This window comes from Heterocephalus glaber, unplaced genomic scaffold (genome assembly GCF_053883595.1).
Source record: "Heterocephalus glaber isolate CG9 unplaced genomic scaffold, H.glaber_assembly_v1.0 deba00001481, whole genome shotgun sequence".
NCBI classification, from domain to species: Eukaryota; Metazoa; Chordata; class Mammalia; order Rodentia; family Bathyergidae; genus Heterocephalus; species Heterocephalus glaber.
The window spans coordinates 44571108-44593136 of NW_028258317.1; the positions used below are offsets into that span (position 1 = coordinate 44571108).

General features: G+C 37.8%; 2 protein-coding genes across 13 annotated transcripts in view; one reads left to right on the plus strand and one right to left on the minus strand.

Moving 5' to 3' along the window:
- Kdm4c (lysine demethylase 4C) overlaps positions 1-22029 on the minus strand; it is a 453670-nt gene that overhangs the window by 225865 nt on the left and 205776 nt on the right. The window lies entirely within an intron of this gene.
- On the plus strand, positions 8916-9909 carry LOC101697678 (coiled-coil domain-containing protein 152-like). Its single transcript, XM_004838270.3, has 2 exons — positions 8916-9177; positions 9335-9909. Exons 1-2 carry the CDS (start codon positions 8985-8987, stop codon positions 9907-9909), a joined length of 768 nt encoding a protein of 255 aa, XP_004838327.1. The 5' UTR covers positions 8916-8984.

Below are 22029 nucleotides of genomic sequence, written 5' to 3' on the forward strand. Positions count from 1 at the left end.
TCTTTCTCTTTTGTGTTGGAGGCACATATATCCTCTGTACAAGTGTCACTGCTTGTGCTTTGACAGTGTCTTCCTTAAATATCATATAGTATCTCTCATTTGAGTAAGACCACGTACAAATAATGAGCAAAAGAAAAGACTGGTAGAAGGAAAAAAGGAGATAGATCTTTTGCAAATGGGAAGGAGTCCAGGAGACCAAGGGCAAGGGGAGGGGGGAAGGGGACGTAAAAAGATTTAAGATGTGTCACATACATGTGCCAAATACCCACAATGAATATAATCATTATATGTGATAAATGTGAACTAAAAATAAGAATAAAAATAAGAATGAAAAGGTAGAAAGGGGATTTAAAAAGAATAAACTTCTGTTATGTACACGCATCCACTCCCTAAGATGACTGTAAACTTCATGAGGTTCTAATAAAATAAAAGTTAACAAAAATAGGTATAGAAGAATCCTATCTCAAACTGGTAAAAGCCATGTATGACAAAACCACAGCCAACATGATACTGACCAGAAAAATACTAAAAGCATTTCCTCTAAAGCCAGAAAAGAGACAAGGGTGTACCCTTTCACCACTCCTGTTCAATATATGAACCACTGGCCAGAGCAATCAAGCGAAACATGTATCATAAACAAAGCTGGGTAGGTATTCGAGAGGCCCCTCAGGTGTTTCCCTGGAAGAAAGAGACAGAAGAGACTGGAGAACTGGAGAACAGACCTCTTCCTGTTCTGTCACATCACATGTGGCTCATGCCTCCTCTCTTCTACAGTGTGCAGGCAGAACAGTACTTACTTTGCTCTGTGCTTCTCTGTTGCCCACACCAAACTGTAATAACCACTAACCAGTAGTTCTCAAGTGATCCTGCCCCCAGAGAATATTTGAGATTGCCCATTGGTATTTCCAGTTGTCACAACTGGAAACTACTACTCATCCGATGGATAAAGGGCAGAATGCTGCTTAAGTCGAGGAGCGCTGCACTGGTCTAAGCTCCCCAGGGACACGGCTGTTGCTTGGCACATGGAGGGTGCTCAGATACAGAGCAAAGAGATGTGTGTGCACATGCAAACTTGGAGCTGTGTGAATTTTTAAACTATTTTTCTAGAGCACTGCTTAAAGAGCTTCCTTTTTTCCTTTCTTCTACTGCCTCAGAGACAACTGTGCAACGAACTAGTAAATGAACCTATAATAAACGTCAGGATTGGAGCAGTTCTTCTGCCCTGGGCAGAGAAGGAATGAGGGAAGGCTCCGTGGTCAAGGTCTTAGTTCCACCCAGGTGACCTGGAGAAATTCTTGACCCCTCAGAGCCTTGGGCCAGACGACTTCTCAGATTTATGATTGGAAGGGTTATTTCAACTGTTTCTATATGTAAGAATATTCACTGCATGTATTAGCTTTTCAGAAGAGCTACACAGATTTTATTATGGCAGACAGACCCCTACAGTATTTTACACCACAGTCATAGCTGCTGTCAAGTTTATAGTAATCATAATCTTAGGTCAAGCTTTTATTTCACTTTAAAGGGCTTTAAATAAAAACATATCTGCGATAAATTAAAGTTGACAGGCATTTTCTTTCCATTACAACTGAAAGGAAGACATATGTTTATCATGTCATTTGGTATAAACAATGTATGCATGCATCATAATTTGCATGGTCTAACTAGAGTACAGGTCACAGAATTAGCATGCAACAGCTATGTATTACAATTTACATGTACCTCCCAGAGCTCTTACAAACTATAACACAAACTCATAAATTGAAGCAAATCTAGGGAATAATCATAAATATAAACTTTCTCAGCAAATCTGACCAGTGTGAAAACCAAGTAGACTTTCCATGTGTTGAGAGTAACACATGTGGCCATTAGGGGCCGGTGGCACTATGCTGGGACAACCACAGCAGGGCATAGTCCTAAGTGTAACATCTAATAGAGTGGTAAAATGCACAAACTTCTCCAATAGCCTCGGATATACTCCAGGGCCTAAAAGTCAGGAAAAACTAACTGCAATGGATGCAAAGAATCCCTGACACTGCAAAGAGAGAAGGGGAAGAGACCCATCCTCCATCCTCAGCCAGATGAGGAGAAACAGTCTAGAACTGATGGGTGGGGCGGTCTCTGGGAGTTTTCAAATGAAAACCTTGAAAAATATTGTGGGCTGATGGGCCTCCTGACCTGTTTCTTTGAGAGATAGTGTTTAGAGTAGAACTTAATCAAGCCAAGTCATTTGGTCATAGCACTGCTGGACATCTCTGACATGAGGAAGTGTGGGACAATTATACACATTTTATTCTAGGCCCCATGCTTAAAAGGGGGAAAGCATAAAGCAAACCTTATGATTTCCTTCTAGGACTCTACAGTGCCTTCTAATAACTTTATTATCTACTTTCTAGTAATATCATAAAATTATATGTGAAAGTCACAATGCATTTTTAATTTTATAGTTAAGCTATTCAATAAAAGAAATAAACATCCCCAATTCAGAACTATGTAATTATTTGTCCTTAGCTCCTGCCACAGTAATTGATTTCTACAGAAAAAATTCTATTGTTTGTCAAGATTGTGGAGTTGACAGGTAAAGAACACCATTAAAGCATGTAGATTTAAATAAAAAACAAAATTTGTGGGCATCTGAAATGAACAGACATTTCTCAGACAAAGAAGTAGAAATAGAAAATAAACATGAAAAAGCGTTCAACATCACTGGTCATTTGAGAGATGCAAATGAAAACAACTCTGAGATTCCACTTCACCCCAGAAAGAATGGCTGCTATCAAGAAATCAACCAATAACAAATGTTGGCAGGGCTGTGGGGAGAAAGGAACCCTACTCCATTGTTGGTGGGAGGGCAGACTGGTGTAACTACTGTGGAAATCAATATGGATATACCTCAAAGAACTAGGATTAAAGGTCCCATTTGACCCAGCTATTCCCCTGCTGGGTATCTTCCCAAAAGAATTAAAAGCATCATACCACATTGATATATGCACACCCAAGTTTATAGCGGCACAGTTTATAATAGATTAAAACTTGAAAACAGCCCAAATGCCCATCAACTGGAGACTAGATAAAGATGTGGTTTTTCTATAAAATGGAGTACTACTCAGCCATAAAGAATGAGAAACTAGAGACATTTATAGCTAAATGGATGCACATTGAGGCGATACTCTTAAGTGAAATGAATAGGACACATGTGTAAATACTGAATAGTTTCTCTGGTGTGAAAAACTAAAAGTGTAAATAAGGTTCAAATGGTATAATTGATAATGTGAAATAGGAAGAAAAGATCTAAAGGAGCAGGGGAAGTGGGAGGGATAGGGGAAAAGAAAGAAGGGAAAGGAAAAAATACGCGAAAATGAAAAAATGGAAACAAAGTCTTTGTAAATAGGGAAGGGCGGAGCGGGTGAAGGGAGGGCAGGGAAATGGGGGAAAAATAAGAACCAAGATACATCATGTAAAGGTACAAGATCCCAACGATGAATGTAACTGTATTATATACCTAAAATGTACCAATAAACTTGATGAAAAAAAGTATAAACTGGCAGAACCACTTAAAAGTTTTTAAAGATCTTATAAACATACACTATGAAACAGTAATTCCACTAATTATCCAAAAGAAATTAACACGGATCCACAAAAAGACTTTTACTTGAGTTTATAACAGCTTTAATTCATAGTAAGCACAAACTACAAACAACTCAAATGGCCATCAGCTGGTGAATAATCAGGAGTCAAAAAGGAATGTACAACTGACAGATGTGGTAACACGAATGACTCTCAAAACCACTGTGCCAAGTGAGACAAGCCAGACAGAAAAGTATATACAGTATATTATTATATTCACGTGAAGATACAGAACTAGTAAACTAATGTATAGTGGTAAGAATCAGTTCTGTGCCTATCAAATATTCTAGATGGGGGAACTGATTGAGAAAGCATATAGAGATATTATAAGATGATAGAAATGTTCTTTTTAGGGCAGTGGTTACATAGTTTTTGACAAATCTCACTGCATGGTACATTTAATATGCACTTTTTTGTATGTAAATTACACACAGTAAATTTTGTTTAAAATAAAAATGAAGCTCTAAAAAACTGAAAAAGAATTTGTAAAGTAGCATTTCACATGGAAATGCTGCCCAATCTTCACCAGCTTCAGAAACCTGACCTTTGCTGATGCTACAATAAAGTGTTATAATGAAAAAAAAAAAAAAAAAAGAACACCACTGGGGCTGGGGCTTTAACTCAGTGGTGCTGCACCTGCTTTGCAAGTACAAAGTCCTGAGTTTGATTTCCAATACTGGGGAAAAAACAAAAAAGAATTTAAAAATCACTTAGGAAACACCAAATTGGACAGAAACTTTTCTTTCAATGAAAAGAGAATCTGTAAGTATGCACATGCACAGACAGATGCTACAGCCAAGCCCACATTGTTGTAACTAATGCTTGCATGTCTACAATAGTTCCCTTTACCTTACAGGACCACTATGCTGAAAGGTCATTCTTCCTCACAGCCCAACATCTCTACGACCCTTAAACATGGATGCTGCAGATTTCTGATAATACTTTTCATTAGTTACCACCATAAAATCAAAACATAGAAACTCTAATTATGCCTGTTCAGAAGGGCTAGGACTCAGTGATGATTGCCACTACCCGCACAGTATAGTGTTTGAAGCCAGGAAGACCAGTGGGAGATGAAGAGAACTGAAGAATAACAAGGAAGATACATAGTAAGATTAAGCTTCATAGCTACCACCAGGTGGGACCATGGCCTGTTGAGCTAATGGCTTTGGCGTCCAGTGTACTCTTTATTTATAGTGTAGGAAGGCAGGGTAACTAGTGCCACGTGACCCATGTGGCCTGGGCTGAATGTGATTGTCTTGTGATCCAGGCATGCACAGAAAGGGAACAAGGACACATAACGTAATTGTCTCATGGGGCTGTGCCATCCAGGGTCTACAATCTTAGACTATCTAATCTATGGAGGAGAAAAGGAGTAGGGATTAGGTGAAAAGCCATCTTCAGGCTCAGCCTGTAGCAGATGATGAACCTTTTAGAGCTTTTGATGACACAAACAGCCCATTGCAGCACACGTGCTACAGGCTCACTAACCCTCAGCTAGGTAGTTTGCACAAGATTTCCCACCAAAAGGAACAGAGTTGGTATGCAGATCAAGCTCTGACTTCAAACCTGAGTGTAAAACAGCATGCTATTGCCCTCCCCACAACTTCCCATAGAACGTGCTATTCCATAAAACAAGCAGACTCATTCCTGGCTGCATTTCACAGACACATGTGTGTGTCCAATGCAAAACAAACATCACATTGTGACAACATTTGTAAGAATAAACACCCATTCAGAGAGGCATGTACCACCGGGATTAACACAACACAAGTAACTACTATGAAGGAGCCATGGTTCTCTGCATAGAAAAATAGAAAAATGCAGCTTTCAGAAAACCAGCAGTCTTATGTGTCATCCCTAATGGTGCTATTATCATGACCTGTAACCATTCTTTGGTGCTATGGCTCCCACCACTCTTGCAACTTCTATTACTGTAGAGAAAACTTTCTAATTTCATTTTGTTTTGTTGTGTTGTGTTCTGTGACAGGGTCTACATACTTCAGGCTGGTCTTGAATTCACTATGTAGCCCAAGCCGGGCTCAAACTCAAGGTGATCTTTCTGCCTCAACACCCTGAGTGCTGGGATTACAGGCATGCACCACCATACCCGGCTCCTTTCTAATGTCATAATGGTTTTGACAAGATTTAAAAGTGGTCAAAAGGCAGGCTTCTTTTACTGGAAAGAACAAAGAATTCTAAGAAGGGTTTCAATAAAGAATGGGGAACCAAATACCACAAACATCCCAGAAAGCTACCTTGCAGCCTTACTACTGTTCATTTTGTAATAAATAAATAAATAAATAAATAAATAAATAATAGGTTTAGTGTACAATTATTATAATAAGGATTTGTGACAGAAATAAATACCAAAGGTTACAACAGGTTCCATTATGTAAAACATAATCTTTCCAAGCAGACGTGGCCAGGGAGAATTTGCATCTGTGTCTGTAGAGCAATACAAGTAAAAAGCATTTGTGCCAGAGGCATTATTTTCTACCTCTATGTAATGTAGCTCAAAAAACATCACAAACAGGAAGATACGCCCTGTGCTAAGTAGCTCCAGCACAAAATGGGTCAGGAAAGGCAGCAGGTCCCTCGGCCTCTGTAACCAAGTGTGACCACGCAACACGTGCTGATGTTGAGGAAGAGTGCAACTCAGCTCAACCTGAACATCAGGGCACTATATCAAACACACAGCCAATCCTGAAGGTACCAGAAAAAGTCACTACTAGGGACTCCACCACAGAGCAGTGTGGAGTTCCTGCTGATTTCATGGGTAAACAAGGGGACACAAGCAGCTATGCACAGTCAAGGAAAGCAACACTACTCTGCTACCCACAAAGGTAAAGCAGGCGAGCTGATTATTCCTTTAGGCTTTAGAGACAACATTTGAATGGAGAGGTCTCTGGGCCCAGCCAAACTGCAGACAAAAGACTGGCAATCCCTTTGAACAAAATTCCAGACAGCTTATTGTAGTGCCGCGTGAGTGGACCATATGATCTGTGTAACATCCACTCCAGTCAGCCATATAGTATAAAAGTAGCCACAGATAAAAACGAGGGTGGCTGCATTCCCATATAACACTACTTACACAAATATAGGCCGGGGGCATAGTTCAGCATCCCCTGACTTTCAAATGCAGCCAGGGGGCATGGTTCAGTATCCCCTGACTTTCAAAGGCAGTTTCAGAAAAACAGATGAGGTAGCATTTAACACAATGTAAACAATGAATGTCAAATTAAAAGGCAAAAGTCATCAGTATCCACAATACCATATCTGAAAGAACAAAACTGACTGGACATGAGACTCTAATGTATTTCCAACACTAGCTAATGGTAATCAGCTATAATGTGCCCTTTTGCTCACATTATAAAGACTGCAAATAATTTCTTTGTTTGCTGAGCCATGGTCTCACTATATAGCCCAGGCTGGCCTGGAACTCACAGTGATGCTTGTGCTTCAGCCTTCCAAGTGCTGGCATTATAGGTCTATGCCTCCATGCTCAGCTGAGAACAATTTTGCTATTAGACAATCTAACACTGTATTTCACCAGAGGTTAATATATGCTCTGGAAATTAAAGTTAATACATCAAATTTTGAGCCATTTTAGTACAGAGAGAGTATCTATCCCCAAACTGAGCCTAAATGACTTGGTACCACCGGTAAGGTAAATGTGGAAAGAAATCAAAACATTATAACTATTTTACAAAACAAAGAGAAGCTGAAAAAATTTCAATGCCCAAACTTTAAAGCTCTCTATGCCATTAATTAGAGGCCAGGCACCCTCTCTTTGCTGGAACTCATACTTCAATAGGACTATGGCACAAATTCCATGCAACTAGAGCTGAATTTTTATGTGAATCCAGATCAAAGACATCTCCGTTCAGCTCTTGAAGAAGGCACCTCTACACTCAGTACTGAGGGTCTTAGCCACATCCTTGCCCTATATGAAAAAGGAAGGGTGAACCAAGGGCAAGGAACAAAATGGCAGATAGTTTTGTGTCTATCAGAAATGAGAAACAAAAACCTACTGGCACATACAACTATCTCGGGGCCTTTCATCTTTCTGTGCTTTATCTACCTAAATAACAGACTGATTATTCCTGTCTCATATCACTGACCAAAAAATTACTCTACTAAATCTGTGTCCACTGCTACAATCCATAGTAGAAGAAATAAAATATTGAGGCAGAGATTCAAATAGAGCCTAAAGAGAGAAGGAAATCATACTACACAGGGAAAATAGCACACACTGAACTAGATACTGAGAATTCTCAGATCATAACCGAAAGGAAACAAGGGATGGTAGGTAGGAAGAGGAGAGTTCAGCTGAGAAGTGTACTAATGGGTCAGTTTAGAGTAATCACAGAAGGAGATGGAGTATTCATGAATGCAGTGGAAGAAAGGAAAGCACAAAAGGTTGCTGCAGCCAAGTATTGTTTCCTGACGCCCCATCAGCTATCTGTGAAATGAGCAGGAATGTTGCAAAGAGTAGGTTTGAGATGAGGACATCAGTACGAAAACTAGTATTAAAAAAGTGAACATCTGGAAGAGCAATTTCAGCTAAACATTTGGAAGATAAACCAGATTGCAAAGACTCAGGAAGTGAATATTTAATGATTAACGGGAAGTGGAGAGTACACAATGTGTTTCGAAAACATTTGGTATAAGAAAGAGAAATGAGATGGTGGCATATTAGGAAAATAAGTTTAATAAGAAATTAGTTACTATTACTCGTAACTAATTCAATAAGGCAAGTTTTAAAAATCTTCAGCTCTTTCAAAGGTCACTAATAATATCTAAGGATCAGCAAGAAAAGGTCAGCAGAATTGGTGAAATCTTTGTATAACTTGGTCCACTGAGACATTTTTATTTGAAACAAAATGTTACTCCGTTAAATACATATTATTTTCAAAATGAGCTATCAAAATCAATTTTGTATTTCATACTCTAATAAAAAAAAGGTTTACATTCTCAGCAGCTTAGAAGTGTCTCCAGAGCAATTTCAAAAACAAAGAGATTGGTCAGATTATTGCTTTGCAAGTATTAAATGTTTCTCTTGAAAATGAATGCAAACAGCCAAGTTAATTCAAACCATAGGTCAAAGCAGAATAAATCATGTTTAAAATCTCTCAATTTCATCTTCATATATAAAGGCAAGAAGAGCCTTTATTCCATCATGGGTCTAAACTGCTGAATAAGGACAGGACACAGACCCGGCCAGGAGAAGCACGGGCACATTTTTCCGGGAAACTGTGTCCCATGGAGGGGATAATAGTCAGTGGCGGACCAGACCAGACTGCCAATTGAGGCGGGGGAGACTTTGAGGAAACAGGAACAACAGCAATTCAAGCATGGATCAAAGTAGCGAAGGATGTACAAAAAAAATTAGCAGTGTGAATATTGACAAATTTATAAAACATTTTTCACAGATAGAAAAGAAAATGATAGAAACCAGTGGAAAGAATAACATACTAGAAATTCAGTTGGAAAAGAGTACCTCTTTATTAAAAGTAGTGCAAACAAAGGAAGCCTCAATTAAAAAAGAGTCTTGCTATGTTGCCCAGGGTGGTCTCAAACTTCTGAACTCAAGTGATCTTCCTGCCTCAGCCTCCCAAGTAACTGGGATCACACTCAGCTGGCCCAGGGTGTGCTGCTACACCCAGCTGGTCCTGTTGTTTTGAGTCTATAGCAGCACATCATTAATGTGCTGCTCTTCATGACATGATAAAAGGGCTACAACAGACCACTGAATATCAACATAATTTGAGAGGTGAAAATGAACAACTAAAAAGAAATGCTGATATGACAAGGGAAACGCTGAAATCTTACAAACAGGACTATAAGAATAATATTGCCAAACTTGTACATGAAATGAAAATCAAAGAGGAAGAACATAAGAGAGAAATAAGCAAACTTTATCAAGATATGCAGAAAAAAGTTGAATTAAATGAAGAAAAGCACAAAGATCTAATAAAGAAAAAGGAGATGGAAATCTCAGAGTTAAATGCAAAGTTAGTAACTCAAGAAAAAGAAAAGGAAAAGGAAATAATCAAACTACAGCTGGAGTTTGATGCCAAACTAGCAAGAGTTCAGACTAAGTCAATATCATATCCAGATTCTACTACTATTTCCCCACAGAGTATCTACAGAAGGAAGCTTCAACATCTTCAAAAAGAAAAAAGCACGGAGACTGCAGGTCTTCGTAATACCATTCACAATTTGGAGCAGCACCTTTCTATCGGCAAAGATTCTCACCTTAAACGTAGACAATTTTGAGTATAACAGTAAATTCATTAATTACTATTTACTTTTTTTCAAAGCAATTGAAAAATTTGCTTCCATTTTCAGTATACTACCTAAATAGCCTAAATAATAAATGAAACAGCTTTAAACATAAAAAAATAAACTGCTGAATAAGCAAGTAATTAAACAGACTATTGTATGTCATCAGCTCAATCGAGTGAGAACAGCCTAGCTGTCTTCTTTTAGTGAAAAGATGTTTGATGCTTTTCATAATAAATATCCATTCATAAAATGTGCTGAAATGAACAAAAAAGATCTATTGCCAATGCCAGCTATTTTACAGAGAAAAGTTGGCGAGGAATTTTCTGACATCTAAAATAGAAAAGTATCAATTAATCATGAAAATGGCTCAGATAATGTGTTACATTTTATCTTATTCCTCCTGCTGTCTTAATCTATTTTTTAAATGACATCACATAAAAAGTCAAGTACTAGTCATCTTAAGAAGCAAAATCTTTAAAAATATTAAGCCACTCTCCTTCAACTGTTACATTAAAACATGCTCCATGTACATTGTTGAAAAATAATAGAAGGTACATAAAGAAAATAATCACCACTTAGAGAATACCCCCACATATAACATAATTGTATTGCCTTCATATTTCTGAATGTATTCTGTCATTGGAAAAAATACTATATATGTGATTTCTGTTAAAACATACTGTGTACTATTTCCTGTATCACTAAGCATTTGCCTAGGAACATTGCTAAATACTTTCCTGTATTTTCCTCCAAAACTGTGCCATGACTAATCCACCCTTAGACTAGGAGTGCTGTCAGATTCTTTGGCTTTGCTGTCTTAAATAATTATATGCTAAACATCTTTACAAATAAAACTTTCCTGTATCGATGACTGTCTTTTATATCTATTTCCCTAGATCAAATTCTTAAAAAATAAGATCATAAAATACATACCTCTTTAAATTTTTTAAACGTTTTCTTGAATTTCTCTTCATAAACATTTGATCAATATACACAAGAGAGACAGAGAGACAGACAGACAGACATTTGTTTTGGGGAGCGTTTCAGTTTCAGTACAGAAGGTTAAACCTTGGGGTCTTTACACTAAGCTACATCCCAGCTCTCCTTTTTCCCCAGTCTCAGTGAGTTGATAAACTGCTCAGACTAGGCTTGAATTTGTTATCCTCCTGCCTCAGCCTTCCAGGGTGCTGAGATTACAAGTGTGTACCACCACTGCAATACGTGTTTTAAGTCAATTTAAGTTCACCCTTGCAAGCCCTGATTACTATTTTTAAATATGAGCTAAATAACAGGCCATTTTTTACAAAATCATATCATCTACTCCAAATAATACAGGGATTAATAAAGAGTAGGAAATATCTCAAATATATCTGAAGTGACAAAACATGAATTTTCATGAATTCTATATTTATAAAACAAGTCATTTATATAATATTCCTAGTCACTGCTCTTATGATTTTATACCTAATCTTATACAAAGTACAAAGTTGATATAAATCACATAAAATCTTTTGTGAATGAATGTATCTCTGTTCTACAACCTTAAATACAGAAAACATGTGAAATATAATCAAATAAATAAAATAAAGTTTCCAAGGTAATTTCTAAATTATGTACCCACCTATCACTGCCTTCTTACTACAATCTAGTGAAGTACATAGAACTTAACATTCAGTTTAATCTTCACATAAATACACACTCTTGACTCCAGTGCCCAAGTAATTCTTCCATTTCTTAGAAAGCAGATTCCCAATAAGAAATGAAATGCATCTAGTGGTACCCATAATCTCATAAAATATATTTATCTGCTCATGAGCACTTGAAGACAAATCTGATATAGGGCTCCTTATTGCAGAAGACAGAGTACCTTACCAACTAAAGTAAACCAAAATGATTAAACTATAAAATGGTCACAAGTAACAATGGTTAATGAATGTCATCAACTCAACACTGTCGATATATGCAAACATTATTGACCGTATATTATTATTCACTGTATATCCACTGAATATAGAATATGCTCATAAAACAAACGCCTCAAAAAGTCTAAAAATACTAAAATTCACATATAAAAAAATTTTGTAATGTTTATCTCAAATTAGGACAACAATCCTAAAAATCTGCATGGTATTCCAAATACCAAAGTTGTGACAATAAAACAAATGTTTTAAAATTATAAATAAAACTCTCCTCCTGAACAAAAAAACTATTAAACAATAACAGACAACAGTCATCCTTCTATATTTTCTTTACAAATATTACAAAGTTGCTTTGATAGGACTAGATCAATAATAGCAGCAAAAAGTAAATGTTACAGAAAAGAATAAGGTATACTTCTATGCAATTAATAAGAAAGTAGTTATAATATAATACTAATTTATATAATTTCTCACTTTTTTTGTACCAGGTATCGAACTTGGGACCTTGCGCTTGCAAGGCAGGCAGCGGAACCACTGAGCTAAATCCCCGGCCCTAATTTCTCACTTTTAAAGTCAGAAAATACAGTGTATATAGATCAGTGGTGGTTAACCTATGGCATGCATGTCATTTGTTTTTCTTTTAAAGCAAAAGATCTTAATGTATGCATTGTTTTTTCTAAACTAAAACCTCAGTATTCAAGTTTAATTGCAGTGTTGGCACTTTGCAACAAATACGTGAGTTTTGGGTTGCAGTTTAAGCACTTGTCTCTAAAAGGTTCGCCATCACTGATATAGATGTTTTAAATCCAGAGTGCTAAAATTCCTTCATCTATAGTGTCAACTGCAACTATCACACTCACTAACCAACAGGAACCATTAGCCTCCCTAGATACAGAAGCAATATCATAACAACATTCTTCTCTTTTTCTCTTTCGTGGTACTGGGGATTGAAACCAGGGCCTTCACATAAGCTATATCCATTGCCCAGGCTAGGCTCAAATTTGTAATCCTCCTGCCTGAGCTCCTAAGGCACGGGATTACAGGCATGTACTACCATGCCTAGCCAATAGGAACATTCTTATGCAATGAAAAACATAACTCATTCATACCAGAAAATTCCTTTAAAGTTAGGGTCACTTACCACAACTGAATTTTTTTTTTTTGAACATCAGTTAAAATTTTATTGGCTCTAAATGGAACAGTATTTTGCAAATCCTTGTAACCCATGGGCACAATATTAGGGAAGTCACTGTGACATCGCAACTTCTGAATTTTAATTTAAATGGCATATGTTTCACCATGAATAATAATGGAAAAGTCTTATTCGTGTCAAATGAAATATCCCACAATCTGTGGGTTCCAATTGTGCTGCCTCAGACTTACACGAATTTAAGCATATTTAAATAGCCCACCACATTGTATGACCAGGAAAAGGTCTTCAGTGATGTCCTATAATATCTCTGACAGCAAACGTAAGAACACATTTGCCTGTGAGTCAAGACCTTAACCTGTTCAACTTTCTTCCACTATATTCAAATTCTACTATATTAATAGGTACCTTAGATTAAAAGCCAAACTAGATTCATCATTGTTGCCCATATTTAATAAAGCATTATTGGTTTTAAGACAAACCCTATACAAACCACAACAATAGCACAACATCATTCAATTATAGCTTTAGCTTTGCTCCAGTAGATAGAATTATTAATATATTAGATCAAACAACTGCCCCCACTTTCTGCCAGGATTCCATACAAACCCAAACCTCACTTCCTTTGGACTCTGAACAAAAACTATCTGATGAATTTTGGTTATAGGGCACATACAGAAAGAATATTCAAGTTAGTTTTTTTATCAAAAAGTAGCCCATATATTTTAGAAATATTGGGCATACCAGGCATGGTAGCCTACACCTATAGTCCCAGCACTTGGGAGGCTGAGGCAGGAGGAGCACCGCGACATCAAGGCCAGCCTAGGGTACATGGTGAGTTCAAGCCCTGTATGAATTACAAAGCAAGGCCTCATCTAATAAAGAAAAGAAAAGAAAAGAAAAGAAAAGAAAAGAAAAGAAAAGAAAAGAAAAGAAATATTGTGCAGAATGAGTGTCAGATCACAAGGGTAGCTTTCACATATCTGATTATACTCCAATTAAGGTTTTAAAAATGTCAAAAGATGTAAGCTAAACTCTAAAAAATCACCTAAAGACATGTTGCTTATTTTTGAAATGATTATTTCAAACTATAAAAAGAGCCTGCTATTCCATAACTGATGTGCATGAAATTGTGCAAATGAAAATCAATTTGGAGGGGCCGGGGGATTTAGCTCAGTGGTTTCGCCGCCTGCTGCGCAAGCGCAATGACCTGAGTTCAATCCCCGGTACCAAAAAAAAAAAAAACCAAACAAACAAAAAAAAGAAAATCAATTTGGAGAACAGAGTCGAACATTCCACCTTCAGGCACTTAAAGGTTTAACTATATTACTGCAATATTAACCACTTATTGCACTACCTAAACCTTCTGAACCTGACGTAAGTTCAATGGAAGGATGTTTAATCCATAAAGATAATAAATTCAGAATCCAAGTCAATAGCACCCTCTGCTTGCAGACAATTTAATTTCATTTTACAGGGTTTCCAAAAGCAATACATAATAATTCTGAAAAATTGATCTCTAAAACTGTTCAGTTAATGCTACTTATGTGAGATATATAAATCTCATCCGACCAGAAAGAATGCCTAGGACATTTTACATGGAAGTCAAGTGTGAGTGCCAATTAGAAGGACCCTGGTAAAAATCAAGACTGGAATGTAACACTACTGTATTGGCAGCAGAGTGCAAGGAAGAAGACTTCAAACATTAGCACCCCTGAGAAACATCCAGGGAGCTTGTGTAGTAAAAGGAGGATCTCCGTACACATTCTTTAGATTCTGGTTCAATGGCTCCTTCTTTGAAGTCCAGATGTCTGCATTTTCAACATATATTTCAGTTATTCTGATACAGAAGGCCACTGGTCCAGTTTTACACAGTGCAGCAGAACATCCTTTAAGTGGCAGACCAAAGCATTTTCACTGTGACAGACAATGATTCATGCATCTTTAAAAATGGTATTTCAGCTGGGTGTGGTTGCTCATGCCTATACTCCTCCAGAGGCTAAGACAGGAAGACTGCCACAGGTTTGAGGCCAGCGTGAGCTACACAGTGAGTTCAAGACCAGCCTGAACTACACAGCAAGACCCTGTCTCAAAAAAAAAAAAAAAAAGTATTTCAGCCAAAGAGGAATATAAAGTTCTTTAAATAATTTTTTTCAAATAATGATGACTCCAGTAGATTTACAATACTCTAAAGAAAATTAACTAACTACTCAACATCTCGATCCTAAAAATGTCTTCTTTTTTTCTTGTGAAAGGGAATCAGGTTCAACTCTCTCCAATTTTGATGAGATAAACACAAAATGCTAACAATTTATTTTCTGAAACTGGATTACAGAGGTAAACAATGATTACCATTTTAGAATATCTTTGTATGTGTCTGTTCCTTATCTGAGCTTTGTTTCATTACATAAAACACCAAAGTAAAATTGCTGACAGATAGACAGATGGCCACTAGATGGAGGCCTCCATATACAGAAGAATAGTACATACATAATCATGAACAGCCTCTATGGCCCTAAAACAAATGAAAATTAGCAATTAGTTCACAGGCCCCAAAGAAAGAAGCATTGTAAGCTAGAGAAATCACACATGAAACAGCTTACACTAAATCCACGTCTTCCTGGTACCAGAAAAGTAGTGGCAAATGTGACAATACTATGAGGCTCGGGACACGTGCCAATTGAAGCCTGTCTTAAAAGAGGAAGCCATAAGATGTTGTACTTTATAACCCAGATTATAAAACATTTGAGTTGTTCCTAGCTTTGGGGTAATTACAAAGAAAATAAAATAACTCTAAGGGCTAAAAAGTTAAGAAATGGGTGGTACAAAATAGAAAAGGGAACCAAACATAGTGTTTGAAGGAAAGAGGAACCAATCACAATGTGAAGTCTGATAAATGTGAGAAACCAGTCCCATTTTAGCTTAAAAATTACTGCTTCCACAAACACAACATGGTCAAACCCATCTTAAAGGACTAATATTAATTAAAGGATTTACATTAACATTCTATCAATTTAGAACTGACCCCCTGTTAAAAGAGTTTCTTCCTCCCCTACACTCAGTGAAGTGGGGATCCAGGCACCGGCGTGCCCATCCAGCACTGGGTACATGGCCAGGCTCACTTGGGAAGGCAGGCAGTGAGCCAGTTGGTAAGCGAACCCACCCAAGGCATGGGGTCAGAGAGAACAAGCTCCTGTGTAGGTATACAAACACTCAACTCCTTCACACAGAGTTCTCATTTCAGACATTTTGAGGATAAATAATCAGTATTTTAAAATTCTTCCCAATGCTCCCAGCCCAGAGGATAGGGCTTTTGGGGCCACCTTCTGTCCCGCCGCTCCTGGCCCAGAGGAAGGGGCTGCCAGGTCACCATCCCTCCCACCACTCCCGGCCCAGAGATAGGGGCTTCTGAGCCGCCATCCTACATGCTTCTGGTCCAGGGGAAGGGGCTTCCCGGCCACCATCCTTCCCACTGCTCCCAGCCCACAGGAAAGGGCTTTTGAGCCACCATCCTTACTGCTGCTCCTGTCCCGTCCCACCTCTCTCAGCTCAGAGGAGATAATCCCTGCAGGCGCCAACAGCCCCCACCCCAGTTGAAATGAGAAAACATGTAAATAAGTCTCAAAACCAGACTTCCAGATCACCTACAGCAACCCCAAAGGGAAATGAGATGGAACACACTGACACTAAACCACCTGGACCCACTGAACTGGCAACAAAAGGGAATCTGGAAAAAATGAAATCAGAAATAACTTCTCAGATAACAGGGGAAATTGTGCCCCTAGTGCAAGACATGATCAATAAATCTAGAGAAGAGCTCAGGAACATGATGGAATCCCAACATAAGAAACAAATGGAATACATAAAACAGATGCAAATAGGTTTCCAGGAGATGAAAAACTCCATTGAAAGTCTACACAGCAGAATGAGTCATCGGGAGGACAGAATTTCAGATATAGAAGATAAGACTGCAATTAATGACCAGGAAAAGAAAAACTGCTTCAAAATTATAAGGGAACATGAGAAATCAATCCACCAGCTGCTAGATGATGCAAAGAAGAATAACATAAGACTGATTGGAGTCAATAAAGAAACAGGAGGGAGTGCAGATGACATAAAAAATCTCTTCACAGAAATAATGGCAGAAAATTTCCCAAGCAGGGGAAAAGAGCTTGACATACAGATCAGTGAGCCATATAGGACTCCAAATAGCCTTGATCAAAAAAAAACTACATATAGGCATATAATTGTTAAGATTCCAAAAACTCAACAGAAGAACAAAGTTCTACAAGCAGTCAGAGGAAAGAAACAAATCACATACAAAGGAAAGCCCATCAGAATCACAGCAGACTTCTCAACACAAACCATCAAGGCAAGAACAGCTTGGAGTGACATATTACAAGCCCTAAAAGAAAACAGCCTCCAACCCAGATTGATGGACCCTGCAAAACTATCTTTTAAAATTGATGGAGAAATAAGATACTTTCATGAGAAAGAGCACCTTAGGAACTTCGTGAATACCAAACCAGCACTGCAAAGAATTTTACACAATATCCTAGGAACAGACATTGAGGATCACAACCCCAGGAAGCAAAGCAGAATGAACCCATCTGGCATGACAAGAAATTAAATGTAAAGGGGGAGAACCCAACAAAAAGAAAAAGTCATGGCAATGACAAGTCAATACATTTCAGTTACAACCATCAATGTTAATGGTCTCAATTCACCAATCAAAAGAAATAGACTGGCAGAATGGGTCAAGAAGCAAAATCCAACAATATGCTGCATACAAGAAACACACTTAATTCGAAACAAAACTCACAGACTGAAAGTTAAAGGGTGGAAAACAATACTCCATGTGACAGGAACCAGAAAAACAGCAGGAGTAGCTATCCTCTTTGCAGATCAAGCAGATTTCAAACCAACACTGATTAAGAGAGACAAAGAAGGACACTACAACCTTGTAAAGGGAACAATCCAAGAGGAAGAGATGACAAGCATAAATATCTATGCACCAAACACTAGTGCGCACAATTATACAAAACAAATACTAATGGACATGAAAAGTCATATATGCATTAATACAATTGTAGTGGGGGACCTCAACACCCCACTGTCACAAATAGATAGATCAACTAGACTAAAAATAATGAAATACTAGAACTCAATCGAACTCTTGAACAAATGAACTTAACAGATGGTTACAGAGTCTTCCACCCTACAAAATCAGAATACACATTCTTTTCAGCTGCACATGGGTCATTCTCCAAAATTGACCACATACTCACACATAGAACATGTTTAAGGAAGTGCAAAGGAATTAAAGTTATCCCCTGTGTATTATCAGACCATAGTGTGATGAAATTGGAGATCCATAGCAGAAGAAACTCAAAAAATTTCATAAACACATGGAAACTGAACAACACACTCCTGAATAACCAATGGGTCACAGAGGAAATTAAAGAAGAAATCAGACAGTTCCTTCAATTAAATGACAATGACAATACAACATACCAGAATCTATGGGACACAATGAAAGCAGTCTTATGAGGGAAATTCATAGCAGTGAATATGCATATTAAGAAAACAGAACGAGCCCAATTAAACAACCTGATGCTGAACCTCAAGCTTCTAGAAAAAGAAGAGCAGGACAACCCCAAAGCTCATACAAGGGAGGAAATTATAAAGATCAGAGGAGAAATCAATGCAATGGAGACTAAGAAAACGATACAAAAAAAATCAACGAAGCCAAGAGTTGGTTCTTCAAAAGAATCAACAAAATTGACAAACCCTTAGCCAACCTTATCAGAAAAAGGAAAGAAAAGGCCCAAATCCATGCAATTAGGAATGAAAAGGGTCAAATTACAACAAAGCCAGCAGAAATACAGAGGACCATCAATACCTACTTCCAGAACCTATATGCCAATAAGATGGACAACACAGAAGAAATGGACAGATTCCTAGATACCTATGAATTACCAAAGTTGAACGAAGAAGACCTAAAATTTCTGAACAACCCAATATCAACCAATGAAATTGAAAATGGAATTAAAAACTTATCAACTAAGAAAAGCCCAGGCCCTGATGGCTTCACTGCTGAATTCTACAAGACATTTAGAGAGGAACTGCTGACACTACTCTTTAAACTCTTCAATGAAATTGAAAAGGGAAGCAATACTCCCAAATTCATTCCTGGAAGGAAGCATCACCTTGATCCCTAAAGCAGAGAAAGACCCAACCAAAAAGGAGAACTATAGGCCAATCTCACTAATGAACATAGATGCAAAAATCCTTAATAAAATAATGGTAAAGAGAATGCAGAAGATCATCAAGAAGATCATACACCCTGATCAAGTGGGATTCATCCCAGGGATGCAGGGATGGATCAATATACGAAAATCAATCAATGTAATACACTATATCAATAGAGCCAAGGACAAAAACCATAGGATTATCTCCATAGATGCAGAAAAAGCACTTGACAAAATCCAACATGCATTTATGATAAAAACCCTACAAAAAGTTGGAATAGATGGTCTCTACCTCAAACTGATAGAAGCCATCTATGAAAAACCAACAGCCAATATCATCCTAAATGGTCAAAAACTGAAATCCTTCACACTCAAATCAGGAACAAGACAAGGATGTCCACTATCACCACTCTTGTTCAATATAGTTCTGGAAACATTAGCCATGGCAATTAGACAAGAGAAAGAAATAAAAGGAATAAAGATAGGAAATGAAGAAGTCAAATTGTCATTATTTGAAGATGACATGATACTCTATACAGAAGACCCCAAGAACTCCACCAAAAGTCTTCTAGACTTAATAACCTACTTCAGTCAAGTAGCTGGTTACAAGGTCAACACACAAAAATCAATAGCTTTCCTCTACACCAATGACAGACTCACTGAGAGAGAAATAGGGCAAATAATTCCTTTCACAATAGCATCCAAAAAACTGAAATACCTAGGAATCAACCTAACAAAAGAAATCAAAGACCTCTTCTCTGAAAACTATGGCATTCTGAAAAGAGAGATTGAAGATGATATCAGAAAATGGACAGACATCCCCTGCTCCTGGGTAGGAAGGATTAATAGAGTGAAAATGGCCATACTTCCCAAACTGCTATATAGATTCAATGCAATTCCAATTGAGATCCCAGCAGCACACTTCAAGGACCTTGACAAAACAATCTGAAAATTCATTTGGAACAAGAGGAGACCCAGAATAGCAAAAGCAATTCTAGGTAACAGAGACACGGCAGGGGGTATCACAATCCCCAACCTGCAACTATACTACAAAGCTACTGTGATAAAAACAGCATGATACTGTCAAAGAAACAGACTTGAGGACCAGTGGAAAAGATTAGAAGATGCAGAAACAATTCCAGACACACTCAGCCATCTCATCTTCGACAAAGGAGCCAAATACTCTCACTAGAGGAAAGATAGCCTCTTTAATAAATGGTGCTGGAAAAACTGGGCTTCAACTTGCCAAAGATTAAAACTAGACCTCTATCTCTCACCATGCACTAAACTAAAATCAAGATGGATTAAAGATCTAAATATTAAAATAGAAACTCTGAACCAGTTGGAACAGAGGTTAGGTAGAACTCTTGAAGACATCGGTGTAGGAAAAGATTTTATGAACAAAACCTCAGTTGCCTGTGAACTAGCACAAACAGTCAACAAGTGGGATGTGTTCTTATTAAAAGGCTTCTGCACAGCAAGAGAAACCACCAGCAGTGTGAAGAGACAACCCACAATGTGGGAAAAAATCTTCACCTGCTCTTCCTCAGGCAAAGGTCTACTATCTCGAATCTAGAAAGAACTTAAAAAGATCAGATCTCCCAAATTTAAAGACCCAATCCGAAAATGGGCATCTGAAATGAACAGACATTTCTCAGACAAAGAGGGAGAAATAGCAAATAAATACATGAAAAAATGTTCAACATCACTGGTCATTCGAGAGATGCAAATGAAAACAATGCTGAGATTCCACTTCACTCCAGAAAGAATGGCTGCTGTCATGAAATCCACCAATAAAAAATGCTGGTGGGGCTGTAGGGAAAGAGGAACCCTGCTCCACCGCTGGTGGGAGTGTAGACTGGTGAAAGCACTGTGGAAATCAGTATGGAGATACCTCAAAGAACTAGGACTGGAAGTCCCATTTGACCCTGCTATTCCACTGCTGGGGATCTTCCCCAAAGAATTCAAAGAATCATACCACAGTGATATATGTGCACTTATGTTCATAGCAGCAGAGTTTATAATAGCTAAAACTTGGAAACAGCCCAAATGCTCATCAACTGGAGACTGGATAAAGAAAATGTGGTTTGTTTATAAAATGGAGTACTACTCAGCCATCAAAAATGAGAAATTAGAGACATTTATAGGTAAGTGGATGCACATTGAGGCCATACTTTTAAGTGAAATAAATAGGACATACATGTATAAATACCGAATAATTTCTCTCATGTGAGAAACTGAAAGTGTAAATAAGGACTAAATGTATAATAGGTCATGTGAAATAGGAAGAAAAGGGGCGAACGGGAAGGAAGTAGGAGAGCTAGGGGAAAAGATAGAAGGGAATGGGATTAATATGAGAAAATGGAAAAATAGGAACAAAATCTTTGTAAATAGGGAGGAATGGAGGGGTTGAAGGGAGGGCTGGGCAAGGGTGAGAAATAAGAACCAAGAGAGACTATGTAAAGGTGCAAATTTCCAATGATGAATGTCATTATATTGTATACCTAAAATGTACCAATGATTAGAATGAATAATCGATAATGCAAAATAGGAAGGAAAGGTCCAAAGGGGTAGGGGTAGTGGGAGAGGCAGGGGAAAGGAAAGAAGGGAAAGGAAAAATGATGAGAAATGGAAAAAATGGAAATAAAGTCTTTGTAAATAGTGAAGGGTGGAGGGTGTGAAGGGAGGGCTAGCAATGGGGAAAAAATAAGAACCAAGATGCACCATGTAAAGGTACAATTCCCAATGAGAAATGTAATTGTGTTGTATACCTACAATGTACCAATAAAAG